At 61.3% G+C, this 27,262-nt stretch overlaps 2 protein-coding genes across 7 annotated transcripts in view; one reads left to right on the forward strand and one right to left on the reverse strand.

Moving 5' to 3' along the window:
• DENND1A (DENN domain containing 1A) overlaps positions 1-1,440 on the forward strand; it is a 491,959-nt gene extending 490,519 nt beyond the window's left edge. For all 6 annotated transcript variants that reach the window (XM_036261261.1, XM_036261264.1, XM_036261259.1 and 3 more), the window contains one exon: positions 256-1,440. In XM_036261261.1, coding sequence (XP_036117154.1) covers positions 256-1,440 — 1,185 coding nt within the window. The remainder of the gene's footprint in view (positions 1-255) is intronic.
• Positions 1,441-4,940: 3,500 nt separating this feature from the next.
• CRB2 (crumbs cell polarity complex component 2) lies at positions 4,941-26,507 on the reverse strand. Its single transcript, XM_036262121.1, has 13 exons — positions 26,410-26,507; positions 19,374-19,697; positions 17,074-17,269; positions 16,835-16,974; positions 16,208-16,393; positions 15,905-16,018; positions 12,379-13,257; positions 11,781-12,289; positions 11,064-11,229; positions 9,142-9,931; positions 8,265-8,381; positions 7,651-7,768; positions 4,941-5,933 (listed from the first exon to the last, which is right to left on the reverse strand). The coding sequence occupies exons 1-13, from the start codon at positions 26,498-26,500 to the stop codon at positions 5,709-5,711; spliced, it is 3,855 nt and encodes a 1,284-aa protein (XP_036118014.1). The 5' UTR covers positions 26,501-26,507; the 3' UTR covers positions 4,941-5,708.
• Between the last annotated feature and the right edge of the window lie 755 nt (positions 26,508-27,262).

A 27,262-nucleotide genomic window follows, 5' to 3' on the forward strand; every position in this document is an offset into this window, starting at 1 on the left:
TGAAGCCACCTGGCAGCCCTGGCATAAAAGGACAAGGGCTTCCTCTGGAACCCTTGGTGCCAACAGAACAGCCTGGGCATGGAGTCGAGACAGACCCAGGCTCTGCTGGTCACCCGGGGCTGAGCCCTCAACTGCCCTGAGTCCAGGGGCTGATCCTGGAACCTGCCGGCACACAGGAGGGGTGTGGGTGGGGATGTGCTGCCCTCCCGTCGGTCCCGGTCGGCCCGTGTCACTGCCTCCCTCTCCTTCCCACAGCGGCTGGACCTGGGCAGGAGTGAAAGGAGCCGCGGGCTGCCGGGGGCCCTGAGGCTCGCTCACCCCTACAACAAGCTCTGGAGCCTGGGCCAGGACGACATGGCCATCTGCAGCAAGCCCCTGGCCACCTCCCCCGAGAAGCCCTCAGCCTTGCTTGGGAACGCCCCAGCCCTGCCCCGCAGGCCCCAGAACCAGGACAGCGTCCTGAACCTCGGTGACAAGGAGGCGGCACCCGCCCCCACTCCGGGCAGCATCACCATCCCCCGGCCCCAGGGCAGGAAGACCCCGGAGCTGGGCATCGTGCCCCCGCCTCCCACCGCCCGCCCAGCCAAGTTGCAAGCTGCTGGCGCCGCCCTCGGTGCCTTCTCCTCGGAGTGGCTGCAGGCTGAGCGGGAAAGGCGCGCTGCCCCCCTCCCCAGCGCTGCCCCCCAGGGCCCCCCCACCCTGCTCCAGCCGCTCAGCCTGGCCCCAGGGGCTGCGGCCACTGGCAGTGATGCCCTGCTGGCCCTCCTGGACCCACTTAACACAGCCCGGCCGGACAGTGCCCTTCCGCCAGGCCCCACAGCCCCAAATATAGCCACCCCATTCACCCCCCAGTTCAGTCTGCCCCCCGCAGGGACCCCCGCCCCATTTCCACAGCAGTCACTCAACCCCTTTGTCCCACCTGTGCCAGCCGCGCTGCCTGCCATGTCCCTGGTCTCCACACCAGCCGGGCCCTTCGGGGCCCCTCCTGCCTCCCTGGGCCCAGCTTTTGCCCCCAGCTTCCTGCTGTCCAGCTCTGGCTTCTGCCCCCCATATAGATCTCAGCCCAACCTGTCTGCGCTCTCCATGCCCAATCTCTTTGGTCAGATGCCCATGGGTGCCCACACCAGCCCCCTGCAGCCACTGGGCCCCCCAACAGTCGCCCCTTCGAGGATCCGAACATTGCCCTTGGTCCGTTCCAGTGCCAGGGCTGCTGAGGCCAAGCAGGGGCTGGCCCTTAGGCCTGGAGACCCCCCACTCCTTCCTCCCAGACCCTCCCAGGGCCTGGAGCCGGCACCGCAGCCCTCTGCTGCTCGAGAGGCCAGAGACCCCTTTGAGGATTTGCTCCAGAAAACCAAGCAAGCCGTGAGCCCGGCGCCGGCCCCGGCCCCGGCCCGGGGCTCGGTGGAGCAGCTCAGGAAGCAGTGGGAGACCTTCGAGTGACGGCACCCAGGCCAGCGCCTGCGGTTCCTGTCTGTCAGCCCAGGCTCTCCTGGCGGGCAGGAAGGCGTGGGACCCTCTCTGCCGCCGCCTCCCCTCCACACTGCCCATCTCGGAGGTCTGCTCTGGAGAAAGGCGCCCGTCTGGTCTGGGAATCAACCCAGCTCCTGGGCGCCATCCCACCTGCCACCAGCCCTCCCCAGCACCCTGCTGGGTTTTGCACTAAAGAGGTCAGCTGGGCCAGTGATCGCCCCAGACCAGTCCTCCCCTCCTTCCCTGGAAACCTCAAGGCCTCTCCTCCCGAGCCCTGTCCCGTCCTACCTGGCCCAGGACACCCCGACAGGCACAGGTGTCAGTGGTACCCGCGGCGTGAGCTTATCTGCACAAGAAACGCGGTTTGGAGTTTGAAACAGGATCTACCTGGCGGGGCATTTCCAACCTTCTAGCAATATGCACACTGGTTCTTGTAAGTCTTCACCCCCACCCCAAACTTCAGCTGTTTCTGGCTTGGTAGGGATTTGGGGGCTGAGGGATCTTTGAGGTCCCTCGTGATAGCCAGCGCCAGCCCCCGCCAGCCCTGCGGGGGGCTGGGAGCACCAGCAACTGGGATTTTAGATGAGAACCAGCTACAGGTCAACCTGAGTGCATCGGAAGCTGGAGTTCGGGCTCTCCTGGCCTGTTTCTATCCTATGGGCTCAGCGGATCCTACGGGCTCTCCTGGCCTGTTTCTATCCTATGGGCTCAGCGGATCCTACGGGCTCTCCTGGCCTGTTTCTATCCTATGGGCTCAGACTCCGGTCTTGTGGGGCGGCTGGGGCGCAGCTCAGCTGCAGGCACCCAGGTTCCAACTGCAAGGCCAAGCTCAACCCCAAGGACTGAAGCAGGAGTCCTGGGTGAGGGGGAGCAGGGCACTGAGCAGAGCTGAGGGCGCTTCCGCAGCCTGGAGGCTGGAGGGCTAGGAGCACCCCCGCCCCCCACGATTCTCGCCAGCAGAGAAAGTCCTGAGGCCAATGTCACCAAAGCTAAATCGAAATGTTTTGTTGTTGTTCCTTTTATCTTTCTTTTCCTTTTTACTTTATTGATTTGATGAATCTTGAAATTGAATAGTTTCAATAAACCAAGTTGAAATGTGACCCAACCATTTAAGAAAACAACCATCTGAGACATGCAGGAAATTGTGAGCATTTTGACCTGATTTCTCATTTCCTATTTGTGAATGGTCAGACAGTCTCAGAGGTATCTGCAGGGCACGGGGGTCTCTGGCGGTCCCAGAACCCCAGGAGCCTTGTTGGTGCCTGGGGGGCCACCCCTGGGGGGGTCAGCGAGGCCTGGAGGCCTGGCGCTGAGGTTCGCTCTGGCCAGCACACGGCCCCTTCCTGAGTCCGCCACGGCCCCTCAGGCGCGTCTTCTCTCTGAGTCTCCCGAGGATTCTCCGCTGCTTAGGACGGGGTGAGGCATCGTGTCTGAGCCATGTGGGCACCTCCAGGACACAGGTGTTTCTGTCCGGGTCCAGTTGTACCCATCCTGGGCAGACCCCTGAACCCTGTGGGGATGGGGCAGCCCATCGGGTGGCAAGGGGAGTCGAGAGGTACCAGCGGCCCGGGAAGCAGAGCCAGCCTGTGAGCCCCCTGGCCGGGCTGGGGCTGGTGCTCCTTGTTCAGGGACGCTGCTGTCTCTCCACCTGCCATGTCGAGTTTGCAAACCCAAGGAAGAATTTTGTGTGTGCATTCAATAAAATCTTCTTGGGGAGAAGGCTGGTATCCCTGTGTCCTTGAGGAAGCTGGCGGGAGGGAGGCCTCAGCCATCTTCAGAACCCCGTCCCGTAGAGGCGGTGGCCATAGCTCAGGGCCGCCGGAGGGATCTGACCCCGGCCAGTTCTCCTTCGGGCCTGAGACCAGCTCAGCCCCCTCCCCTCCCAAGCAGAGCATGGGGGTGGGCAGGTCACCGATGGAACTGAGGGCGCCCAGGCTCCAGGGAGGAACAGGTGCGAGGATGCTGGGAGTTCACCCCACGGACCTCTCGCTAGAGGGGCGGGAGCCTGGCACCTGCAGACCTGCCGCCGGCCCTGGGGAGATCTGGGCCACGCGCCAAGTGGGTGTTAAGCACACCCATCAACTGTCCCTGCTCCTCCTCCCCACACTGACCTTGACAATGACATCTCAGCAAAAGAGGAGACCATGGGGCTCCTCTAAAAAAGAGTGGCCCAGATTTTATATGTTGTGGTTCCACATAAAATATCTTTAAGAGTCTGTAAGAGCACAGCTTGGCCAAATCCACGACAAACTAACCACGGCACCAACTGTTGTTAAGTGGTCGGCACCAGGCTTCCTCCACACTTGCCAGGAGTCGGGGAAAGTTGGGGAAAGGTGACCCCACCCATTACAGGGCAAGACCCTCAACCTAGTGTTCAGGCCCTTCCTAGCCCAGCCGCTGCTCACCCCGTCCCCCAGTCTCAGCCCCGACCTCCCCACCACCCCATCAACACATGGCTCCACCTGGGCTGGACTTCTGTGCCTCCCTGGAGCCGGGCAAGGCCGACGCCCAATCGCAGTGTCAAGGGGGCCCAGCCGGTTTGGCTCCGCGGTTAGAGCGTCAGCCCACAGACCAATGAGTCACGGGTTCGATTCTGGTCAAGGGTATGTACCTCAGTTTCGGTTCGTCCCCAGCCCTGGTCAGGAGGCAACCAGTCGATGTGTCTCTATCACACTGAGGTTTCTCTCTGTCTCTCCTTCCCTCACTCCCACTCTATCTAATGATAAATAGAAAAATATACTCAGGTGAGGAATAAAAATAAAAATAAATAAAATAAATAAAAGTGTCAAGGGGAGCCAGCTGGTGTGGCTCAGTGGTTGAGCGTTGACCCAGCCACCAAGAGGTCGCCAGTTCAATTCCCAGTCAGGGCACATGCCCAGGTTGTGGGCCCGATCCCCAGTGGGGGGCGTGCAGGAGGCGGCCAACTGATGTTCTCGCTCATCGATGTCATCTTCCTTCCTCTCTCTATAAAAATAAATTAAAAATTTTTTTAATTAAAAAATAAAATAAAAATGTCAAGGGCCTCCTGGCCTTGACATGTTGGCACAGGAGGCACTGGCCTGGGAAACAGGAAGGACAAGGGGCACATCTCCAGGGCAGGGATGAAAGGACCCTGAGGAGGCCAGGCCCTCAGGCAGGTGCCCCTTGGGGCCCAGAGCTCCCAGTGTGGCGGCAGCACTGCAGGGCAGACGGGAAGCCAGGTGGCAAGTTCCTGTGCATGTGTGTCCGCAGGACCAGCCCAGCCCAGGTGCCAGCTTCTCGGGGCTTCGAGTCCTTCCCTGGACCCTCCCAAGGTGAGGAGTGGTCTCTGCAGGGGGCTTCAGAGGACAGCTCTGCTCGGGAAGAGAGGGGAGGGGGAGGGGGAGGTGCCCCTCCCCCCACTGTTTCCCTCCACTCCTGACACCGGAAAGGACGACCCACAGCCCTTCCCAGCAGACTTGAGTTTAATGACTTCAAGTTCTTTCCCGCCGCTGTCCCCGCTGACCCCACAACAGCCCTGTGATGGAGGCTGGGGCTGCTCGGCCCTTCTGCAGATGACGGCTGAGGAGGGCTCCCAGCCCAGCAGCCCTGGGGGCCGGCCGCTCCTGGTCTTCGGCCCCTCCGCTCTGCCCTGGCTGTGGTCTGTTCCCGAGTGGGCCTGGCTCTGGCACGAGGCGGAGACAGACCTGCCCAAAGCAGCGTGTGTTCTGGGAGCCAGCAGCCACTATGCCCACCCCCACCCCCATTTCTAGGCTGCCTCCAAGACCAGCGCAGCCTGCAGAGAGATCTGGGAGCTGAGGCCTTGGTCCTTCCGCAAGCCTGGTCTGGTGTCCGGGAGGACGTGCAGCCTTGGGTTGCCCTGCCCACAGGGCAGGCCTGCACCCACAAGCCCAGCCCAGCACACACACTGAACTCTGCAGAGCAGCAGTCCCCAGGAACACACGCATGCCACACACACACACATGCACACTCCTGGACACACCGTGTGCACCCACGTGTGCCCTGTCCACCACCTTGCCGGGCCCCTCTCTGCTGCCCTGAGTGCTCCCCTTTTCCTCAGTCCACGATGGGACAGAGGCAGGGGCTGCCAGCAAAGGGGACACTTCCCCAGCAGGTGTCCTGCGCCCCGCAGCAGCTGCCCACGGCCTGGAAGGGCAGCCGCTTCCCCACAGGCTCTGGAGGCGGTCTCCTTGGGTGCCCAGGTAGACAGTGCTCAGGACCTCGCGGTGCTGGAGCTGGCAGCCAGGCAGGCCTCAGGCCTAGATAAGCCTTTCCTCGGGTGGCACCTTGAGGACACTGTCCATCTCCAGCCGGGCCCCGGCCACTTCCTGCTGGCTTGGGCTGTAGGTGCCCTCTGACTGGCGGCGCTTTCTAGCTGCCAGGATCCCTGAGAGGAGGCCCAAGAGGAGGAGGAGGAGGCAGGCGCAGGCTGCGGGCACTGCCACCTCCAGCAGCGGGAACGGCGGCGGCAGCGGCAGGCCCTTCTGCAAGAGATGCGACAAGGAGGCCCGGCAGTGAGGGAGGGAGAGAGCCGAGGGCACAGGTCTGGCTCGCAGAAAATGAGAGCTAACAGGCTTCCCTGGGAGGTGGGGAGAGACCAGGCCCTGGGGGTATGCAAGCAGGTGCCAGGGAGCCACCTGTCAGAGCCTCTGGTGGAGATTCCCATATGACAGAGGGCTTCCGGCTCGGCTAGGAGAGGAGGCATTTGCTGAGCGCCTGGTCTGAGCTGGGCAGGGCGTGGCACTTCCCAGAAACCTCGCCGGCCTGGCGAGGCAGCAATGAGAACTCGCCCGCCCTCATTTCAGGAGCACAGGAGCCGGGTTCATTTTGTTCACGGGCTTCCTGCATATTAGCACTCGGGGAGCAGTAGGTGAGAAAACAGGCTTTGCCCGGATTCCCCGGGCCCGTGACTAGTCGGTGGCAAGCCAGGACTGGCACTTCTCCATCTGCCCCAACACCATGCCACCATCCTTCAGCCTCACGTCCCAGTCGAGGCCCCTCTGTCACTGGCCAAGGTGGGCCTCAGTGCCCAGCCTTGCCATTTGACCTCCTCCTCCCCACAATAAACTCATTCACTCTGAGGTGATGGGGACTTGACCCCTCCCCATCCTGACGGGTGACCTGGTGTTTTACAGTGTCCATGGAGACCGTGCTTCACCCCAAAGCGGAAGGAATCTTAGGCGGCAGCAGGGAGGCTGACCGGCTGACAGTGAGCTCAGAATCCAGCAGGGCCTGCTTCCCCCCCGCAACAGGGAGGCTAGACCAGGTTTTGGGGGCCCCATCTCTGCCCAGTCTCCCAGGGTACCCCTCCCAGATTCCACAAGGCTGGAATTCTAAAGTCCAGAATCAGGACTCCAGGTCTGCCTCTGTCCTGAAGGCTTCCCAGCCCCTGTGACCTGGGCCCCAAGCCCAGCCCTGGAGAAGGGTCCCAAGGTTGTAGATAAAAGTGGGCCTCAGCAGCCTCCACCCCAGGAACTCCTGGGGAGCTGTGAAGGCATTATCTCCAGGGCCTGGGCAGATAGGTGCAGAGCCTGAGGCTGTAAAAGTTCCACTTGAAAGGAAACAGTCCCGGAAGCTGAGGGAATTTGCAGGTTTATGAGCCAGGCTGCCAGAAGCCTGTGGAGATCAAGGCTCCTGCCCAGGCTCCCTGCCCACCTCCCTTCCAGCCAGCACCCACCGAGCTCACTGCCTGCTCTCCGCCTGCAGGGCAGCCCCGCCCCCTGGTGGGGAGGAGGCCAGAGGGAGCTTCAAGCTCAAGTGGCCTGTGGCCCCTCCTCAACTGAGTCTCCCTGGGGTCAGGGGCTGCCTTCACAGTGGCCAAGGCCACTCCAGCTCAAACTCCTGGGCTCCTCAAATATTCCTCCTCCAGAATCCTGGTTCAAAACCTTTAATGATTACAGGCTGTGTTCACCGACCTAAGTCCCAGACTCCAAGATGCGGTGGGTCCTGAATCCTGCCCCGGATCGGACTTGGCTGAGCCCAGCTGTCTCACTACCAGTCCCCAGAGGGATGGTGGGGGCCCCCAGACTCTCATTAGAGTGAAAACACTTCCTGCATGGGGGCTTGGAAGGGACCTGGTCTCCCTGTGCTGCCCACCCACGACAGGGTTGCTCTAGGAACAGTTCCACAGGTGCGGTAACCCCCGCCCCACCACCTAATGGAGTCCAAACAGGGCACCCCTCCTCCTCGGACACAACTTACCACCACTTCACAGAACTGGCCCGAGAACCTTGTGCTGCAAATACATTCATACACCCCACCAGCAGCCCGGCAGGTGCCCCCATTCAAGCAGGGGTTAGTTTCACAGGAGAGCTGACACCTGGGAGGCGGAGAAGAGGGTGGAGGGGAGAAAACTGCTTCCCCCATGCTGCCTCGAGCTCCTCCAGCTGCTTTCCTTAGCTCCTCAAACCCCTTTCTCAGGCATCACAGCTCATCCGTTCACTGTCCCTGCCTGGCTGGGCCCTGCCTGGTGCTGAGGCTGAGTCACCCGCCACCCACCCTGCCCGGCATTCATGTGACTCTCACTCCACCAGAAGCACAGGAGTGGGCCCGAACCGGCACCCTCACAGCCTCCCCAGGCCGTCCGGAGGCAGGTGGCCTATGCAAGGAGCTCCGGGAAACCACCAGGCAACTACTTCCCCGCAGGTGTCTGCAGAGCAGAGAATGGTCTTGGACACCCCAGAAAGTGCCAAAGGTGGACTGTCTGGCACTGTGATGACAGTGAGGACTCAGAAGGTGAGTACCCCACTTCACCCGCCCTGCCCAGCTCCCCACACTCACCAGCCCGCTTCCTAGGCTCCAGCCCTCAAACCCACCTTTGGCCAGCAGGGCCGTCCTGGCAGCTGCAGTTGGCACCCTGCGGCCCACCCTCACATGGGCTGCCGTGGAGGCAGGTGACATTCAGGCTGCATTCCTCTGGCAGGACAGGCAACCTGGGGAGAAAAGACAGAGGCTGGGCTGGGGCAGGACTCCTGGGGCCTGCCCACCCCCACCCATGATCACAGGCCGCCTGAGCCTCTGTGTGGTCATCTGCGGAATTCCCGCCCACCTCCAGCAGTCCCTGTATCAGTCATGGACGGGGTCTGAGGTGGAAGGGATGGGACACGGGGCTGGCTCTGCTGCTGCAGCCCCACCTCCTCGTGTACACCCTCTAGGCCCAGGCTGGGAATCTTTCCCATGGTCCAGTTCCTTGGGAAGTTGACAGAATGTAAGGACTCTCCTCAGAACAAAAGCACATTCCTAAACATAACACTGGACCTGACATTCCTTCGGGGGACGCGGGGGTAGTGGCGGGGGCGGGGGGCGGCGGAGACAGGGACTTCTGGCCTGGGCCAGACAACCCTCCATAAACGTGGCTCCAAAGGGCATGGGGCGTCAAGGCCAGAATGACCAGGGGCCGTCTCCCTCTGCCTCCGACCCCTGGGACTAATGCGGATGGACGGCAATGGTGGGCGACTGGGCAGGAGAGCATCAATCCAGGTTTTCTTCCGAGACCAGCTCTGGGTTCCCCGCCCTTATCCCCAGACAAGGGCGCTGCCTACCTGAAATCCAAATATACCGGGGTGCCCCGAATCTTACCTGGCAAGTCTAGAGACCGGCGGCGGCCATTCGCAAGGAGGGCCCGGAGGCCCCGGCCCCGCCCCGTGCCCTCGGGTCCCGCCCGCACCCCGAACCCGCCGCTCCCGCGCGCACCTGCAGCGCGGGCCCGCGAAGCCCGCCGGGCAGCGGCACTCGAAGCGGCCGTCGGGGAGCGCGTGGCAGCGGCCGCGGACGCAGGGCGCCGAGCGACACGGGTCGGCCCGGGCCTCGCAGCGTGGGCCCTCCCAGCCCGGGCCGCAGGCGCAGGCGAAGGCGTGGAAGAGGTCGCGGCAGGCGCCGCCGTGCAGGCAGGGCGAGGGCGCGCACACGGGCTCGCCGCGGCAGCCGAGGCGCGGGGCGGGCGCCCCGGGCCAGGCCGAGAAGTGCTCTCGGAGCCCGGGGGCGGCGCCGGGCCGCGGGCGCGCCAGGGGCAACGGGAGGCCGCCGAGGGCCACGCGGCCCAGGCAGCCGGTGAAGTTCTCCGCCAGCAGGACGCGCGCAGAGCCCGGGCCGCGCAGGAACGCCAGGTCGCCGGCCAGGCCGCGCAGCGCCACGGGCGTCACCGCGCCGTCCAGCCACAGCAGCCAGCGCGACGCAGCGGCCGCGGGGCGCTCCATGGCCAGGCGCACGCGGTGCCAGGTGCCGTCGGCCACGCGCGGCCCGGGCTCGGGCAGCACCGCACCTGGCAGACCGCGGCCGCGGCCACTGCGCACGCCGGCCACCAGCGAGCCGTTGCGCACGGCCAGCCACACGGCGGCGAGGGTGCCCGCGGCGCGCAGCAGCCCGGCCTCGGCGTCGCGCGTGCGGAAGGCCAGCGAGAGGCCGCCGAGAGTGAGCCCCGACGAGGCGTTGTGCCCGCTGAAGGCAACGGGAGGGCCCTCGCGGAACGTGGCCTCGGCCACACCTGTGGGGGGAGGGAGCATTGGTGATGGCCTGCCCGCACCCACCCACCCCGCCCAACACGGTGATACCATCTGCTGCCTCCGTTCTCCAGCGGGGGCGGGGGAGGGTCAGGATACCATGCAGCCACTTACCATCTAATCCCAGGGTCTGTGGGCCCCACCTTCACTTCCACCCTCTCACAGTTCCCCACCCCCAGCCGGTGCCCACCCCACCCTCCAGGGCGGACCAGGCAATAAGAATCCCTCCCCAAATCTGCCGCCCCTTTCCCTCCTTGTCTCATCACAGAGGTTTACTCTTCACTGCAATAAGTCGTCTTTGTGTGTGTGTGTGTGTGTGGTATGTGCCCCTAGCGGGAACCGAACCCGGGACTCTCTGGTCTGCAGGCTGACGCTCAACGCTGAGCCAAACTGGCCAGGGCTAAGTCATCTTTTTTAAATGAAGATTTAAAAAATGTTGATCATGCATTTTAATGAAATGCAGTCAGCTTTTTAAAATGCTTATCATAACTTTCTCCAGCTAAGACCCTCCCGTGGCACCCCACTGCCCTTGGGGGGAAGTCCTGAGCTGCCTGGCCTAGCATTCAAGGCTCCTGGCCACCTATCCATCCTAATACCTGTACATTCGGCCCTCGTTTACCGCGGTTAATCCATTCCAGACTCTACCGCGATGAATGAATTTCCGCAAAGTAGGATTCTTTATTTATATATAGTCGTCCCTCCCCACTTGGTGCTTCGACTTTCGCTTCACTCTCTGGCGGTTTTTTCAAATATAGTATAGTACGGTATTTGAAAAAAACCGTGACAGAGCAAAGCCGCGAAAGTACAAGCGCAAAGTTGTGAGGAACGACTGTAGTTGTGTTTCAATTGTTCTTATAAACCTCAGGGCCTTTGCACATGTCATTTCCCCTCCCTGAAATGTCCATCCCTATGCCATGTCAGAGTCTTACTAGACCTTAACAATCTAGCGAATGCTCTCTTCCTCCAGAAAGCTCGTCCTGCTGGATGAAGTGGCCCAATTACACTGGGTTGGAACTGTCGGCATCCTGGTCTATGAGCCTTGAGGTTAGGGGTGGGATCTAACCCAGCTTAGGTGTCCAACTACACACATGTGGGCTGCCCAGGGTACACACTCACAGACAAAGCCATCGGGGACTTCCTCACAGGTGGCAGGTGGGAGGCAGGGCTGGCCAGGGCACCACAGCTGCTGGGCACACGTGGGCCCTGTGAAGTTGGCAGGGCAGTTGCAGTGGAAGTCATTCCAGGTGACCAGACAAGTCCCACCATTGAGACAGGAGTTAGGCTGCAGGAGAATCAGGACAGGGATTGCTCAGGCCTGCGGTAGCATCACCCCACCATAATTGTCACTGCAGTGCTTCTTAATTGAGCACCTACTACAGACACATTACCTCCTCACAAACAAACAGGAAGCCACTATCATCTCCATTTTTCAGATGAGGAAACTGAGGCACAGAGAGGAGAAACCACTTGCCTGAGTCACTCAGCTAGTAAATAGAGGAGCCAGAGTTCACACCCAGGCTATTCCAATTCCAGGGCTGGTGCTCTGTTCATGAGCCAAGGGGGTTCCAGTCCCCCCACACAGTTCCTGCATAACGGCTCAGACAGCCCCTGCCTAGGTCAGGGTGTCTGTCTCACCCAAGGACGGGAAGGAGGTATGTGAGCCACCAGAGGACAAGAGCACCTGGGCCAGAGAGGAGATGGCTATGAGTCCTTCGTTGCCACTCTCTGACATGGGACCTTGGGCAGGGTGCCTTCCTCACTAAGAGAAAGACATGCTGACCCCCGCTGGGCATGCTGGGTACAGGGGGCCCACCCCTTCTCCAGAACACTCACACTGCACACGTCCTCAGAGACACAGCCCATGGTGAGGTTCCGGGACTGCCTGCTGCCCAGCTCACTGGGCTGGCTTGAGTTCCCCAGCAGCGGTGACAAGAAGGGGAGGTGGAGGCCATTGAGTCGCAAGTCCTGGAGACAGCCTCGGAAGGGCCCACCCCAAGGCTGGGCGTCAGCAGGGCGGAGTCTCCCACCCACATGCACCTGCTGCCCCAAGCCCGGCAGCTGGTCCGACTCGAAGCTGAGTGTCACCAGGTGGCGAAGCCCATCGTCCCAGGGCCCGGGGAGCACCAGAGCAGGACTGCCCAGCACCTCGGCCCGGATCTGGCCCTCGCTCAGGAACACTGTCAGGACAGCTGCTGAGTCGTTGGCAAGTTGGAGCAGCAGGCCAGCGCGTTCCCGAGTGCGGAGGAGGAAGGACACAGTGAGGTTGGGGCCTGGCAGCTGGTGGACCAGGAAGGATGCAGAACTTGGGGTGCCCCCCAAGCCAAACGTGGCAGCAGGAACCTCTGCAGGGAGAGAGGGTGCCATGGCGTGAGGCCGGTGGGCTGGGGGAAGGCATGGTGTATGCCTCGGGCCCACCTGGCTCGCTCCTCACCATCAGCACATGTGGGACCATGATAGGGCCGGGGGCAGTCGCAACGGAAGTGAGTCCACAGGTCCACGCAGGTCCCTCCGTGGGCACAGGGTGGGGGCTGACACTGCTCGTGGCGTTTGCAGCCCAGGAGAACGGTTGCCCCCAGGTCTTCAGGCAGCAGGAGGTGCCCGTCCACATGCACGTCCTGGAGGCAGCCTGCGAAGGCCGCACCACCCAGCTGAACAGAGCAGAACCCGGCAGGCGGTGTGGCCGTGGAAGCTGTAGGAGCCGGGGCCACAGAACCGGAGACCACGCAGAGCTGGGCAGGGCAGCCCTCGTGCCAGAGCCGCAGCTCCAGGACCCCTAGGCGGAGTGTCACCTCCACTTGGTGCCAGTGGCCATCATCCAGGACCAGGTCTGGAAGCCTCAGGACGAGTACCGTGTGGCCGTGGCTCCGGAGTGTGGCCTGCAGGGTGGCTGCCGCCAGTGCCAGCTCCAGCTCCAAGCTGTCCTGGGTATCAGTGCGAGTGGCCAAGGCACCAGCAGGTAGCGTGGTGCGAAATCTCAGTGCCAGACCCAGGGGGCCAGCAGCTGGCACTGACACCTGCAGAGGGTTCCCGGCCACCAGGGAGAAGGTGGTATTCTGGCCACAAGAAGGTCCATGGGTACCAGATGGGCAGCGGCAGACATAACTGTGGACTCCGGACTCGAAGGTAGGGATGCAGGCAGCAGCCAGGGGGCAAGTGTGGCCCTGGCAGCCAGTGAGCTGCACGGAACAGTCACGCCCTCCCCAGGCCTCCGGGCACCGGCAGGTGTAGCCCGCCACGATGTCTTCACAGGTCCCGCCGTGGAGGCAAGGCTGTGACAGGCATTCGTCCACAGCTTCCTGACATGTCAGGCCTTCGGGAGAGACCAGGCCAAGGTTCAGCACCCAAGGCCAGAACCATAGTCTCGACCCAGAGCTTGCATGCCTCTGGGGACTGGTTCCTCAGTACCTACCAACCAAACCAATTTCCAACTTCCAAAGGATTTTTCATGGTTCCCTGAAGTCCCCGGAAGCTGAAACCCAAGATTCCCCTTTCTCTGCTGTGTTTGGTGAGTCCCCGGGCCCTGTGGATTCAATGCCCTAAACACTCTCACATCTGCCTTTTCTCCCACCCCACCTCTCCTGCCTCACCTGCTCTCTAGCCCACAGTCTAGCTTCCTCCAGTCTGCCTGGCTTCAGAACCCCCTCTGTCACCCATCTCCACAAGCAGCCAGGTTCTCTCGGCCAGACTCCTCCGCTGCTTGTCCAAGTACTCACCCTGGCATTCGAGATTCCTTACGGGCTGGGCCCTACCAGGAACTCAAGTCTCAACCCTACTCCCTACAAACCTTGAACTGCCTGTTCCTCTAAGCTTTTCCTGCCTCGGGGGCTTTGCTCTTACTCTTCCCTCTGCTTGGAATGTCTCATCCTCCCTTACCTTGCCTTTCAAACTCCTACTCATCCTACAAAGCCCAAACTCAAAGGGCCAGTCCTCTTGGAGGCTTTCTCTGACCCCCAACCCCAAGCTACTGTGTCACTCCCAATTCCTTGCTCACTTCCAGGCACAGCACCCCAGAATCTTATATTGAAAGCATCTGTTTGCGCAGCTAATATCTCTTCCAGGGGCCTGAGTATGCATGGCACTGGTCCCCAGCAAAGGGCCTAACATGGCTTTTGCGGACAGAGTGATGAAATGGAGGAGCGAGTGGAGGTGGGTGGATGCATCTGTGGCACTCCAAGTAGCCCCCATGCTCTAATCTCCCAGCCCCCCTGCCCTACGGCCCCCACACAGGATGTGAAGGGGCCACTTCACCCTCCCAGGAGCTGCCATGCCAGGTGCTCTGGCCCCAGCTTGGGCCAAGAGGCCACAGCCCAACCCCAGCTCAGCCAGAGCCTCCACAAAACAACCCAGGCCAGCCCTGCTCCCACACGCCAGCTGGAGGAACCTCAGCCCAAAGAAGCCACAGGATTTGAATCCTGGCCCCAGTCAGCCCACAGACAGCACAGTCTCTGCTGAAGACAACTAGGTCCACCTCCCCTGCCCAAAGCCACAGTTCTCCATACCTGCCAGGAGCCACAGGTCCCCCAGGAAGGTCCACAGAGCCTGCGGCCTCATTGCATTTCCCCAGATGTCCGACAGACAGTGCTGGGCGGGCGCTGAGGCTGGGGAGCAGAGCTCCCTGCCTGGCTGCCTCCTCAGACCCTGCTCAGGAATGCCAGGCACTGGCCTCCCTCACGCCCAGCGCAAACCACAGGGAGGATGGGGGTGGACAGTGGCAAGGAGCCCAGCCCCACAGCCAGGGTTCCCCCTCCTGGTCTCTGACCTTAGAGACCTGACCTCGCTGTCACCCATCAGCTGAGCTCAGCTCCTGCTGACACTGGGGAACCTGAGGGGACGACACTCCCTCTCTGAAGCCTCTAAGACCTCTTCTGTAATTTGGGGACTTAACCCCCCATCTCATGGGGCTGTGGTGAGGGGGTAACAAATACACAGAGAATGCTCCTCAAAGGCAGGGCATGCTTGGTGGACCCACTGTGTGCCAGGCACCCATGAGGCAGGACTCGGGGACCACAGCCCACAGGAGCAGATGGGCTTTCAGGACACACAGGGGAGTTGGCCACCCAAGGGTGGAGACACTGAGCCCCAGTGGGTGAAGGGTAGAGGCAACGTGGTGATCACTACCTCCTTCCCCTGGGCAGGGGAGCCTGTGCCGGGAGCCCTGGCAGGCAGAGGAGGCAGTGTGCCTGAGCAGGAATGTGGGCAGTGTGGGGGAAGTGTCACCGGCATTCCAGAGGGGGCAGGGCCACTCTGCGTGAGGAGTCCTGGGTTCCCAGGGTCCGTGTGCGAGGGCGTCTGTGTGTGTGTCTGCTGTCCCTGAGGCAAGGAGAGGCTTTCTGCACCCCCAATCCCTGCCCAACAGGGTCCGGCTCCCCAAAGGTCAAGTTCATCCCTCCTTCAGGCCCCGAGGCCTCTGCCCAGCCCTTCGATGTCAGGTGTCAAGGGTTCTCTTTGCCCATCACTCCACACGTTCTCCCTGACAATCTCAGCCACCCATGGCCCCGGCTGTCAGGATTACACTCCTGACCCAGTCTCTGACTCCGGCCCAGGCCACACCCTGGGCCGCAAGCCCTGGTCCAACAGTCCCCACCCAGGCTCCTCCTGAGTGTGCTCCACAGACAGACTCAATGTAGACAAGGCTGAACTCATCATCCTCTACCCAGTGCACCCAGGACAGATACTTAGCCAGTACCCCTGACCTTCCACTTACACCTGGGTAACCTTCAGGACCTGTAGAGTGTCCCTCCTAAATATTTCTCAACCTGATTGGTCCCCTCCATTCCCACCTCCAAAGCCCAGGTCCCAGCTCAGTGCCAACTTGACTGTCACCTGCCACTGTCCCCACCTCCTCCCTAATTTCCTCCAGCAATCTAGCCTCTACATATCAGCCAGAGGAACCTTCTTACCCCAGACCCGCCACCTCTGACCTTCCCTGCCCCAGTGCCCACCCCACCCCCAAGCACCTGTGTAGCCATGTGGACAATGACACTGAAAGCCATTGGGCAGGTCCTGGCAGCGGCCTCCACTGAGGCATGGCCCTGAGGCACACTCGTCCACGTCCACGCTGCAGTCGTCGCCTGCAAGAGGTCCAGCTGTGGTTCCCACCCGCGCCCACAGCGCCAGACTGTGCCCTCAGGGCCAGAAGGGCCTATTGTGTAGCTAGAGACTGAGGCCCAACGAGAGGCGCTGGAGCCCAGCCCAGCATCCCTCCCAACGCATTCGGACACCGGCGCACCTTCTGCCCGGGAAGGGGGTAGGGAGCTCACCCGCAAAGCCTGGGGGGCAGCGGCACAGGAAGCCCGCGGCACGGCGGAAGCTGAAGGCGCCGGGGAAGGCGGCCCCGACACCCCCGTAGAGGGCCGGGTCGGAGCGCTGCAGGCACTGGCCCCCGTGCTGGCAGGGGCCTGCAGCACACTCGTCCTCGTCCACCTCGCAGTGCTCGCCGCTGTAGCCTGGGGCACATACACGCGGCCATCAGGTCGCACGGAGTCAGTGGCCGCACCCCAACCCATCAGATGCCGGCCCAGCCCAGGGACAGGTTGAGACAACAGCTCAGAACTGGTCTGAGAGAGGGACACATCGAGGGGTAGGAATGACTACGGCAGCCTCAACCGGTTCAGCACCATCTCACCGGTACTACCAGAAGTGAGCACTTTGCACGTGTGCCAAGGCCGTGTGCCAAGGCTTCGTGAACATCACCCCTTTACTCTCCTCGCAGCGACCATGGGAGCAGGAGTAATGATTAGCCCTATTTTGCAGATCGGAAGACTGAGGCTGGGAGAAGTGGCAGCCACAGGCAGGCACTCTGGCTGGTGGACTGAGGGCGCGTGCGCACAGGTGCGGGATCCCACCGCCCCAGGCCGCGCCCGCAGCCCGCGCATGCGCACGCGCACCTGGCCAGCAGAGGCAGCGGAAGCTCCCGAGGCCCTCGAGGCAGGTCGCGTTGTGCGCGCAAGGCGCCGACGCGCACTCCAGCACCTCCTGCTCGCAGCGCGCGCCCTCGTAGCCCGTGTCCGCGCAGTCGCACCGGAACCTGGAGCGGGGTAGGCACTCGGCTGCAGCCCCTGCCTCCACCGCGTCCCCGGAACCGCCGCGCAGCCTTCCCGCCTTCGGGCACCCGGCGCCCGCTCACCCGTTGACCAGGTCGTGGCACACGCCCCCGTGCGCGCACGGCTGGCTCTGGCACTCGTCCAGGTCCAGCTGGCAGCTGGCGCCCCCGTAGCCCTGCGCGCACACGCAGCGGTAGGATCCCACGCCGTCCAGGCACGAGCCCCCGTGCAGGCAGGGTGCTGAGGCGCACTGGTCCACCTCCACCTCGCAGTTCACGCCTGGGCAGGCCGGGGACACGGACAGAGGCAGGTCACACGGAGGGAGGGCAAAAGAGGCCGAGTCAGGCCGACTCACACCAGTTCCAGTTACAAGGAGCCAGTGGAAGGTGAGGATGCACGGAGAGAACCTGTTGGTTCACAGACTAGGATAGGGAGCTGGGTGAGAAATTGGATTCGAGACTGTTGTGCAGACCTGCTGGGGGCCGGGCACGATGCCCTGTGGCAGGGCGCAGGAAGCATGGGGAGCTAGGGACAGTAGAGGACGTGAGGCAGGGGTACAACGTGGCCGGGCCTTGGGGCCAGGTAACACAGTCTGGGCTTATACTAAAAGTTTAAGCAGCTGAGTTACATGGTCCTATCTGCATTTTTGAAGGCTCACTCTGCTCGCTTTGAAGAAGGTGTAAGGACGGACCCCAGAGAGGGACATACCCCGGCAGGAGATGCTGGAGTAGGGTAAACAACTCTTTCTGGTGTTTCCCACTTTGTCTTGCTATTAAAACTGAAAGTCAGAGTCTCAGGACACCCTCAGTCTTGGGCAACACCCAGAGGGCTGGGTGGCCCTCTGGGGAGGAGGCTGTGCTGGTGAAGGGAGATGGGGAATCCTAGTGTGGAGATGCACGGCTGAGCTTCTGTGGGTCCTACATGTCATTGTCGACTCTAGTGGTCCTGCCCCTGCCCCTAAGTGGGACTGGTCATGAGGAATGATTGGTCATGGGAGGCCAGGGGCCCAGATGGCTCCAGCAGGAACCTTCCGCCCTTCCCCTCTCAGTGAGCACAAAACAGCCCCTCCTTCCTGTGACCCCACACTCCTGCGCTGGCTCCACTCCCACCCTCTGTGCCAGGGAGAGCCAGATCCAGGCTGCCTGGAATCCCAACCTCCCCCGCCTGGCTGCAAACCGGAGGAGGAGCCGAGAAATGAGTCACACAGACACGCCCCCCCCCTTCCCGCGCTCACATCTCACCCAAAAGCATTCCCTGGAGCGTCTGCGCACTGCACACCCGGGCGCGCACACCTGCTGGCTCTCACACCGGGTTTCAGCGCGGAGGCATGCAGGGGAGCATCGCCCACAAGTACTGGTGGACACACAGGCCCTGTCCGTGACCTCACTCACACATATCCAGACACTGAGGCTCTCAGATGATGAGAAAGACACATGGAACCCTGTTCCAGAGTTCATTTTCATCGATGTGCTGAGACTCACCTTTTCCCTGTCAGCTCCCTCCCCTGGCACTCAGCACCCCAGCCTGTACCCCTTGCTCTGAGGTGACCTTGAACTGCCCTCTGCCCTCAGGGAGAGTTGTCTGGATCCAGAAGGTCTGTACTGCAGGCTCCCAGCTTCCCTAGACCTGGCCTCTTCCCAGACCTGTCCCCAGCTGCGCCTTCCGTCCCGGCTTCTAGGTACCCACTCTGATGCTCCTGCCTTGGAGCACGGATGGGACTGGGACTGGGCCCAACTCTGGAGGAGGAAGCCAGTGTTTCCTCAGTGCCAGCACTTGGATGTACACTATCCCCCACTTCCCACTGGAGATCGCAGGGGCCCCTGGGGGCACGTCTACCTTCTCATTTGAACAAGACCACCAGTGTCTCTGTGCTGGAGTTTTTGGGGCCTTCCAGGGGTCCATATTACAACCTGAACCACACCAGGGGTGTTCATACTCTAGAATCATCAGATGAGCTGACAATCTGCACCGCAGCCTGACCCCGGTCTGGAGTGAGTAGATGCGAGAAACAACTGTCTAGACGGTGGTCACTGAAGCCAAACCAGGCATATCTGCCTTCCCGTCCCACCAGAGATTCCTGGGGGTGTCTCCATGCCTAGCACGTAACGGAACTCTAAAAGGGACCAAACTAACGTGTCCAGTGCCCGTTCTGTGCCAGGCACCGTACTAGTGCCTACACATTCACAGTCTCATCCAGAGCTGCCACATCAGCCCGAGAGGCATCAACTCCATAGCAAGACCTAGAGTGGCTATTCCTGAGAGCTGCCAGACTCCGGGGGGGGGGGGGGGGGTTAGTAAAGTCAAAGCTGAATTTGAGACTTCACACTCTGAGCCAAGGACATCGACATTACAGACCTCCTCCGGGCACAGCCAGAGCCATTACCTGCATAGTCAAGGGGACAGTGGCACTCGTATTGATCAGCCAGGTTGTGGCAGGTGGCCCCGTGTTGGCAGGGCCGGGACGCACACTCATCGATGTCCAGCTCACAGCGTGGGCCCTGGAACCCAGGCACACAGTAACAGCGGAAGTCATTGGCATCTGGACCCTGGGGCACACACAGAGCTCCGTGGTAGCAGGGCTGGGTGGCACAGCCCAGTGGCTCTGTAGGCCTGCAGGTGGAGCCGCCGCTCTCCGTAGCCTGGCACTCGGTCCCTGGAGTGCACGGGTCTGAGGCACAGGCACTCGGGGTCTCCGAAGGCACTGTTCCTGTAGAGAGAGGAGATGGGGTGGGCAGGGGCTGCCGGACACGCCCCTCCCCACTCTCACCCATCCCTAGACCCCGAGCCAGAAAGCAGCAGGGGTCTGCCCACACTCAATAGGGTGGAGGGTGGGCCAGGGGCTCTACAAGCCAGGTCCCAGTAGGCTGCACACATCTACCCCCAGGACTGGGACAGTCTCAGGAGAGAAATAGGACCTGGGATGCAAGGCTCTCCGCTGAGGGTTAGTGAGCAGACAGCATCCTGAGAGCTGTGCACCGCATGGTCTCCTTGCATCTCTGCAGCACCCCTTTGAGGCAGGCTTTGTTATGCCCATTTTACAGGAGGGCAGATTGAGGCTCGAGAGAAAGTGAGGACTTGCCTGAGGCCACACAGCCAGTTAGTGCTGGGACAGCCTTCCAGGTCTGCCCACTGGTTTCAGCCCCAGTAGGGAGGGGGTCTCCTCTGGGTCTCCTATCTGTGGCCTACTCCCTCCCAGAAGGTCCAGGATGGGGCTCTTCCCACTGCCCCCTCTACCACCCCTGCTGGGGGTCTGGTAACTCCATCCCTGCGTGAAATTGAGTGAAATTGAAGATGGAGGACTTCAAAGGCCTTTCTTTCCCCCTTCCTCCCCTCCCATCGCCACCCCACTGCCCTGGGAACTCCTCACAGGCTCCCTGGCCCTCTCTGGACCTCATTGGCAAATGCGTGAGCAGCCAGCCTGGCTCAGGTCACAGGGCACAAGGCAGGTATGGAGACCCGCTGACCGAGCACCTGGCCCAGGCTGCTGTGCTGCCTGAGCCATGCTGCGCCCCTCTGCTGGGCGTCACCTACTGATCTGGAAGCCCAGCCGGGTAGAGAGCCAGCCTCCTCTCCCTCCGGGCCTGTCCGGGTACCTCTGGAGTAAGAACTCAGGCTTTGGAGTAACGCAGCCCCGGGTTAGAGCTCAGCTCAGTTACTAGAGCTGGGACCTTGGGCAAGTCATTTCCCTGTGGAGCTCCGTTCCCAGTCTGAAAGGGGACACTGATAGTCCCTGCCTCACAGGACGTGTTAGGAGTCAAAGCCTCAGCTACTGCAGCCATATGCCCACTTGTAGGAGCTCAATAGGTGATGGGGGATGGGGAGCCGTCCACAAAAGGAGGCACCCCCCCCCCCGCACCTGGGGCTCTGAGAGGTGCCCCTTCCCCAACTAAGTTGTCATCCAGACACTAACCAGGCCCTGCACCTCCCCTCCCCCATGCTGGTGAAGACCCCCAGATAAGGCTCAGCAGCCTCTCAGGCGTCATCCACATTCCACAAGGCAGGGCTGCCCACTGGCTGACCCCCACCCTTCCAGCCAGGGCCAAGCAGGATGGGGACAGGGAGATGGACATACTGACCAATAAATAGACCCCGGGGGAGAAGCCAACTGTCACCCCCACCCTGGGAGCACCCAGAGCACCTGGTACAGCTCAACATGGGCTCATTCACTCCCTGACCCAAATGGGGGCCTAGTGTTCACCCAGGGCCAGCCACATGGCAGAGGGGCAGAGGGTCTCAAATGCTGTCAGACCAGATGACTTTCTAGGGCCCTGGGGTCCGCAGACCCCCTCTACCACAGTTCCTCTCCCCAGCCTGAGGCATCCATCCCCAGCCCCCTCCCAGGCCTGGTCCCGGGTGTGGGCAGGGCGGGTCTGGGCCTCTCTGAGGGGCTTATGGGCAGCCCCGCTTTCTGTTCTGCATTCCCAGCGGCTGTGGCTGGTCAGGTTAGGCCAGTCCCCAGGGCTGGGTGCGGGAAGGGGGTAGGAAGGAGTGAATGGAGCTCCCTCATGGAAGGAACAGGTTTGGGCATCAGATGGACCCAGCTTGTGTCTGGGGTGCAAAGGGTGCCCACCTTGTGGGGTGTTACAAGAAGCCACTGAGGTGACATGAGTGAAGCCCGGGCACCCAGTGGCCCTCAGTGAGGACTCTGGCTGTTGTGCTCAGCAGGAGAAGGAGCACAGTAATCAGAGCTCCCCACGAAGGGCCCTGGCCGGTCCTGCGGCACCACCCTCATCCGTGGGGCCAGGCTGGGTACATGGCGCCTGGGGGAGTAGGGAAGGTGGGAGCAGGTGGGTGGGGCCCTAAGGACAGAGTGAGAGTCCTGCACCTGGGAGGAAGGAGTCCTTCTTGTCAGAGCCAGGCAGACAAGGAGGGAGCCGGCTGTCCCGGGAGGCATGCAGCAGCGCCAAGAGCCCGCATGTGAGGGACTGCATCTCTGCGCAGTCTCAGTCTTCCTGTCTACCTGAGCAGGTGGGCAGTACTGTTACCGCACAGCTGGGGAAAGCGAGGCTCAGAGGTGGAGCAGTCCCACAGCCCCTGAGGGCTTGGGTCAAACCCAGGTCCCTACTGCAGCCCCGCCCCCTCCGCCTGTGTGGGGAATGCCCACTCCTGGGCCCGGCTCCAGACCTAGAGATTCAGAACCACTGGGCCTGGGCCTGAGAATCTGCATTGGAGCATGCTCCCTGGGGATTCCTTTACACTTCGAGGCTGGGGAACTGCTGACCTCAGGTTCTCTGTCTCCTAGGAGCAGCCCAGGGCTGAGGGGAGGAGAGGTAAGGACCTGGGCAGCGAGGGGCTGTCCTAGGGGCCAGGCTGGAGGGGCAGGGCCTGTTGCCAGGGTGACCAGGGGCCTGTGCTTATCTTTACAAATCCCTCCTGACCTCTAAGGCCGCCTGGGATGACCTGGCAGGGGAGGGATTAACTGACATTGCCCCTCCCCTCCAACCTGCTGCCCAGCCCTGGGAAGGCCCAGAGCCCACTGCCACAAGGGAAAGGAAATTTCTCCGTGGACAGGACAGGATGACAAGAAAAGCAGCCGTTTACTGGGTCTGTACTCTGTGCTCCGGGCTGTGCTACACGTCTTGCATCTGTGATCGCATTACTATATTGACTTAAACCAGAATACATGGGCGCTGTTAAGAAAACTGTTTTTCTAACTCAGAGGTCATAAACTTGCCCAGGACCGTCTCTCAGAAAACTAAGAAGCAGATGTCTCCAGACATCGGAGAGGTGCACACATCTCCTGGTGCGTGTGAGTCCCACTGGGCAAACTGAATTGCCAGCCCTGTGCTGTCATGGAGCATCCAAGCCCCCCCTCCCCAGCACTGGACGGGGCTCTGTGCACAAGTATTCGAATGGAGGCTCCCCCCTGGCTGGTGGCTCAGTCGGAGTGTAGGCCTGTTGAGGGTTCAATTTCTGGTATAGGCTTGTTGGGGGGGCAACTGATCAATGTTTCTCTCACATCAGTGTTTCTCTCTCTCTCTCCCTTCTTCTCTCTATAAACATCAATAAAAACATATCCTGGGTAAGAACTAAAACAAAGAGCGGAGGTGTGAGTGTCTGCCCGGGCAGAGCGAGCCGCCGTGGCTTTCTGGGCACTTACCCCAGGCCCATGGTAACTGCCACTCCTGAGAGAACTGTTTCCTGGGGGTTCGGGGAGCTGCTCGTCTGGACAAGACGAGAGGGAGAGTACCCTTAAAAATTATTTTTTCTGTATTGATTTTAGAGAGAGAGGGAGAAGGAGAGAGAGATGGAAACACATATGAGAGAGAACATCGACTGGCCGCCTCCTGCGTGCCCCCCACTGGGGATCAGGCCCACAACCCGGGCACGTGCCCTGACTGGGAATTGAACCAGCGACCTCTAAGTGAATGGGGTGATGCTCAACCACTGAGCCACCCAGTGGCTTGGGGGGGGGTGGTACACAGCACAATATACAGATAATGTATCATAGAATTACACACTTGAAACCTATATAATTTTATTAATCACCCCAGTAAATTTAATAAATTTGGAAAATAGATTTAGCCCTGGCCAGTGTGGCTGGGTTGGTTGGAATACACTGAAAGGTCACCAGTTCTGTACCCAGTCAGGGCACATCCCGAGGTTGTGGGTTCAGTGCCCAGTTGGGGTGCATGCGGGAGGCATTCAGTGTTTCTCACATCAGTGTTTCTCTCTCCCTTCCTCTCTCTCTAAAATCATGTCCTCGGGTAAGGATGAAAAAAATGAAAGTAAACAAAAATGTGTTTAATCTCAAAGTCAAAGGGAAAAACACTTTAAAAATAAGCACCCACGATTTCATGGAGGTGGCGCTCCTGGCAGAGGGGAATGTTTATCTGGCGACAGCCGTGCAGGGCAGGGAAGTTTGGAATACTCGTCTACAAATGTTTACCCCTCAGGTTAAAAGGCATAATTTTGATAACAGTAACCACAACAATAACCGTCAGGGATTCTCGTCCTACCCTGTTCCTGGCACTGGAACAGAGCACTGGGCCGGAGAGGCATTTCCGCAGGGAGGGTCGGATGGAGCAGGTGGGCTCCAGCCTGCCCCCCAACAAGCCACCTGTAACTGTTTCACCTTTTACTACCAGTGGGCTTCCGGCTTCTGTCTAAAGTCTCCTTTGAAACTGGGGAGTCCGTGCCAAACCTAAGTTGAAGAACAAGGTGTTTTCTCAACAGATCTTGTAACGGCCCTTGGAGTTAGCTGATCTGTTCTCTTTAGACAGGCACAGAGAAGAGATGTCACTTTACATCGGCTAGTGCATAGCTCATAGCCTGGCCCTGCCACCCACTAGCTCTGTGACTCTGGGCAAGTAACTGACCCCCTCTGGGCCTCACGTTCCTCCTCGGTAAACTGAGGGTACTGTGGGCTGTGGTGAGAATTAAATTGGTCGTGTTAGTCCAGTGGTCAACCACGTAGTGGCCGGTGCTATTTAGTCACTCGTCCACAGACCTTTACTTGGGGCAAACACTCTAAGCAAATCTCGACAGCGGTTACGTGTGTGCGTGGCTCTCCGCTCCCTGCCTGTCCTGCAGGCCCCACCCCGCTCTGGTTGGAGGTGGGGCCAGACTTGGGGACTGGACCGCTGCCCCTTTGTCAGCCAGGCTCCCTGGGTATTCAGGCAGCAGGAGGGGTGTGAGAGCCCAACGTGCCCCATTGTACTCCAAGATGCCTGGTGTTCTCCTAGCAACCAGCAGGGCCTTTGTGGCAGAGTGAGCTCAGGATGGAGGGGCCAACCCAGGGCCTGGCGGGACGGGCAGCAGAGCCAGGGGCCCAGGGTCTCCGGAACCCCCAGGCCCTCTGGGATGGAAATTGCTTTTCAAGCCATGCAGTCCCCAGCCCCCTCCTCCCGGCAGCCAGGCTCCCGCCCAGGGTCCCTGCCCTAGCTTTCAGGGATCCCCAGGGAGAAACCACAGGGGAAGGCTGGCGCGGACACCCCCGCAGGGTCGTGTGCGGGTAAGTGTGTCTCTGTGAGTCCATCTCCTGCAGCATCAGTCTACTTGGTGTTCGCTCTGCCTCAAGGTTCACATGAACGTGCAAGAGTGTGAGCGCACACATGCCGACGCATGTGCACTGGTGGGTGCAGGCACATGTAGGTGTGTGTATGAGTGCATGTCGGTGGGTCTACAAGTGGGACACCTGTTCATGAGGTGGTGTGTGCCCTGGTGCATGCCACACCGTGTGCAGGCGTGTGTGTGCGCACAGGTGTGATTTGTGAGTGCATGCATGTGCGTGTGTGCAGGTGAGCCCCTGTGTGTGTGCACATGAATGTGTATGTGTACACTGTAGGACGGGACAGACACTGGATCCACAGACCAGGATTTCTTGTCCCTCGGTGTAGAGAGCAGGCTCCAGCTCCTCACGAGCCCCGAATTCGCCTGGGGCCCAGCTCATAAGCTCCCATCCCTTCCTGAGCCTTGTATTCCTCCACTGCAAAATGGGGCCCTCATCCTCCCCAAGGGCCCTGTGAGAGGAGGAGGGGGAGGAGATGAAGGCTTTGTAAGCCAGGCCCCCGGAGAGGAAGGGGTCCAGGGGGGCTCGACTCCACACCCTGGGAGTCTGAGGAGGTGGAGGCTTCCCCAGCCACAGTGGAGCCCAGGCCACTGCCCGGTTGGTTCCCTCCTCCAGCAGGGGGGGTGGGGCAGGGGACTTCCCAGGCCTGGTTCTAGTCGCCATAGTGACCAAGACAAAGCGCCGGACCCCCCAGGAAGAAGTCCAGGCCTGTGCACACGTGTATTTCCTTGGACAAAAGCAGGAACTGCTTGGTGAGTGGGGTCTGGCTCAGGGAGTCCCTTCGGCTCCATCTGGGAAAGGCTGAGGGGGGCAGCAGTCGGGACCCCAGAGCACCTGCAGCCCCCCAGTGTAGGCAGGGCTAAGGCACAAATGGGGGGAACGTAGGCAGGTACCCGGCTCCCCTGGGTCTCCTTTCCCTTCTCCAACCCAATCCACTAGCCTGGGTCTGCTGCCCCCACCCCAGGCCCCCATGACACAGTTCAACCCACTGGACAACTTACACCCCACCCCTCGCGCTCGGACACAGCCCACCACCCTGAGAGTCAGACACAAGTCAGGCTCATCCTACCTCACAACTTGAACACACCCCACCTGCGCCCCACTACCCAGCTCAGGCCTCAGACCCAGCACTCCCAGCCCCAGCACCCCTCCCAAGACACACAGCCCCACCGCATTGCCCAGATCACAGCGGCCCACAGAGCCCCCCATAGGCAGCAGCCCCCAGCCCCAGGCACACTCCACACAAGTTTCAGTGGCCCACAGCAGCGCCTCCGCACCTCACAACTCAGGCCTGCGCCCCTGCCTTGCCGTTGGGCCGGCACCCACAGGGACAGCCCCAGGGCCTGGGGTGTCTGCTGTGGGGACAGAGCCTTCCCCAGGTCACCCCCAGGCTTGTGCCCCAACTCACCAGCTAGGAGGGCAAGAGCAGGGGCCCAGAGCAGCAGCAGCAGCAAGAAAGGGGCTGGGAGCCTGGGGTCCCGGGTCCCCGGCCTGGCCATGGCAGCACGCTCTGTTCGGCGGCTATGGGAACAGGCGGCCTGGCTGGCTCGCACCCCCCTCTCCCTCCAACCAGCACTAATGCCATGGACAGAGGCCCGGCCCCTCCCTCCCTCCTCTCCCGCCTCCTCCCCCAGCCCAGGCTCTCCCAGGCTGCTCCACCTCGAGGGTTCTGGAGGAGGGGTCTGACGCACCCAGGCTCCCGAAGGCCGGGGCTCCAGAGGCATCAGGGACCCCTGGACCTCAGCTCAGTGCCCACCACTCTCCCCTTCCTGACACCCCCACCCCCTTCTCCTCCCACCTCGCAGCCTCCTCCGAAATGTCTGCTCTGTGGGGCCATTCTCACCAGATGAGGCCGGCTACTCCCAAGTCCTCAGTGATGCCACCCCTGCTGGAACACCCCAGCTCCCTCAGCCTGGGCCCCTCCAGCCCAGGCCTGAGCGTCCAGTTGCCTTCCAGAGCCCCCAAGTCCACTCAGAACCCCAGCGCCCTCCCACCTGGCTCCCGCCTGAACAGGGGACCACCACCCTGCTGCCCGCCGCCCCCTCCCTCCCCACATCCACTCAACCTCAGCTCTGGCAGCTGTTCCTTCTCAGTGGCTCTTGGTCCCACTCCCCCTCTTCACTGCCACACAGCCTGTCACGGTGGCCCTCGGAAAGTGCCCGGTCTCCCTTCACCCTCCTAACCTCCCCCAGCCAGTTCTCCCTTTTGAAGAGCTCTCCTCTGCTGCTGGCAGCTGCAGACACCTCACCACAACCCGAGGC

Source organism: Molossus molossus, unplaced genomic scaffold (assembly GCF_014108415.1).
Source record: "Molossus molossus isolate mMolMol1 unplaced genomic scaffold, mMolMol1.p scaffold_m16_p_14, whole genome shotgun sequence".
Classification (NCBI taxonomy): domain Eukaryota; kingdom Metazoa; phylum Chordata; class Mammalia; order Chiroptera; family Molossidae; genus Molossus; species Molossus molossus.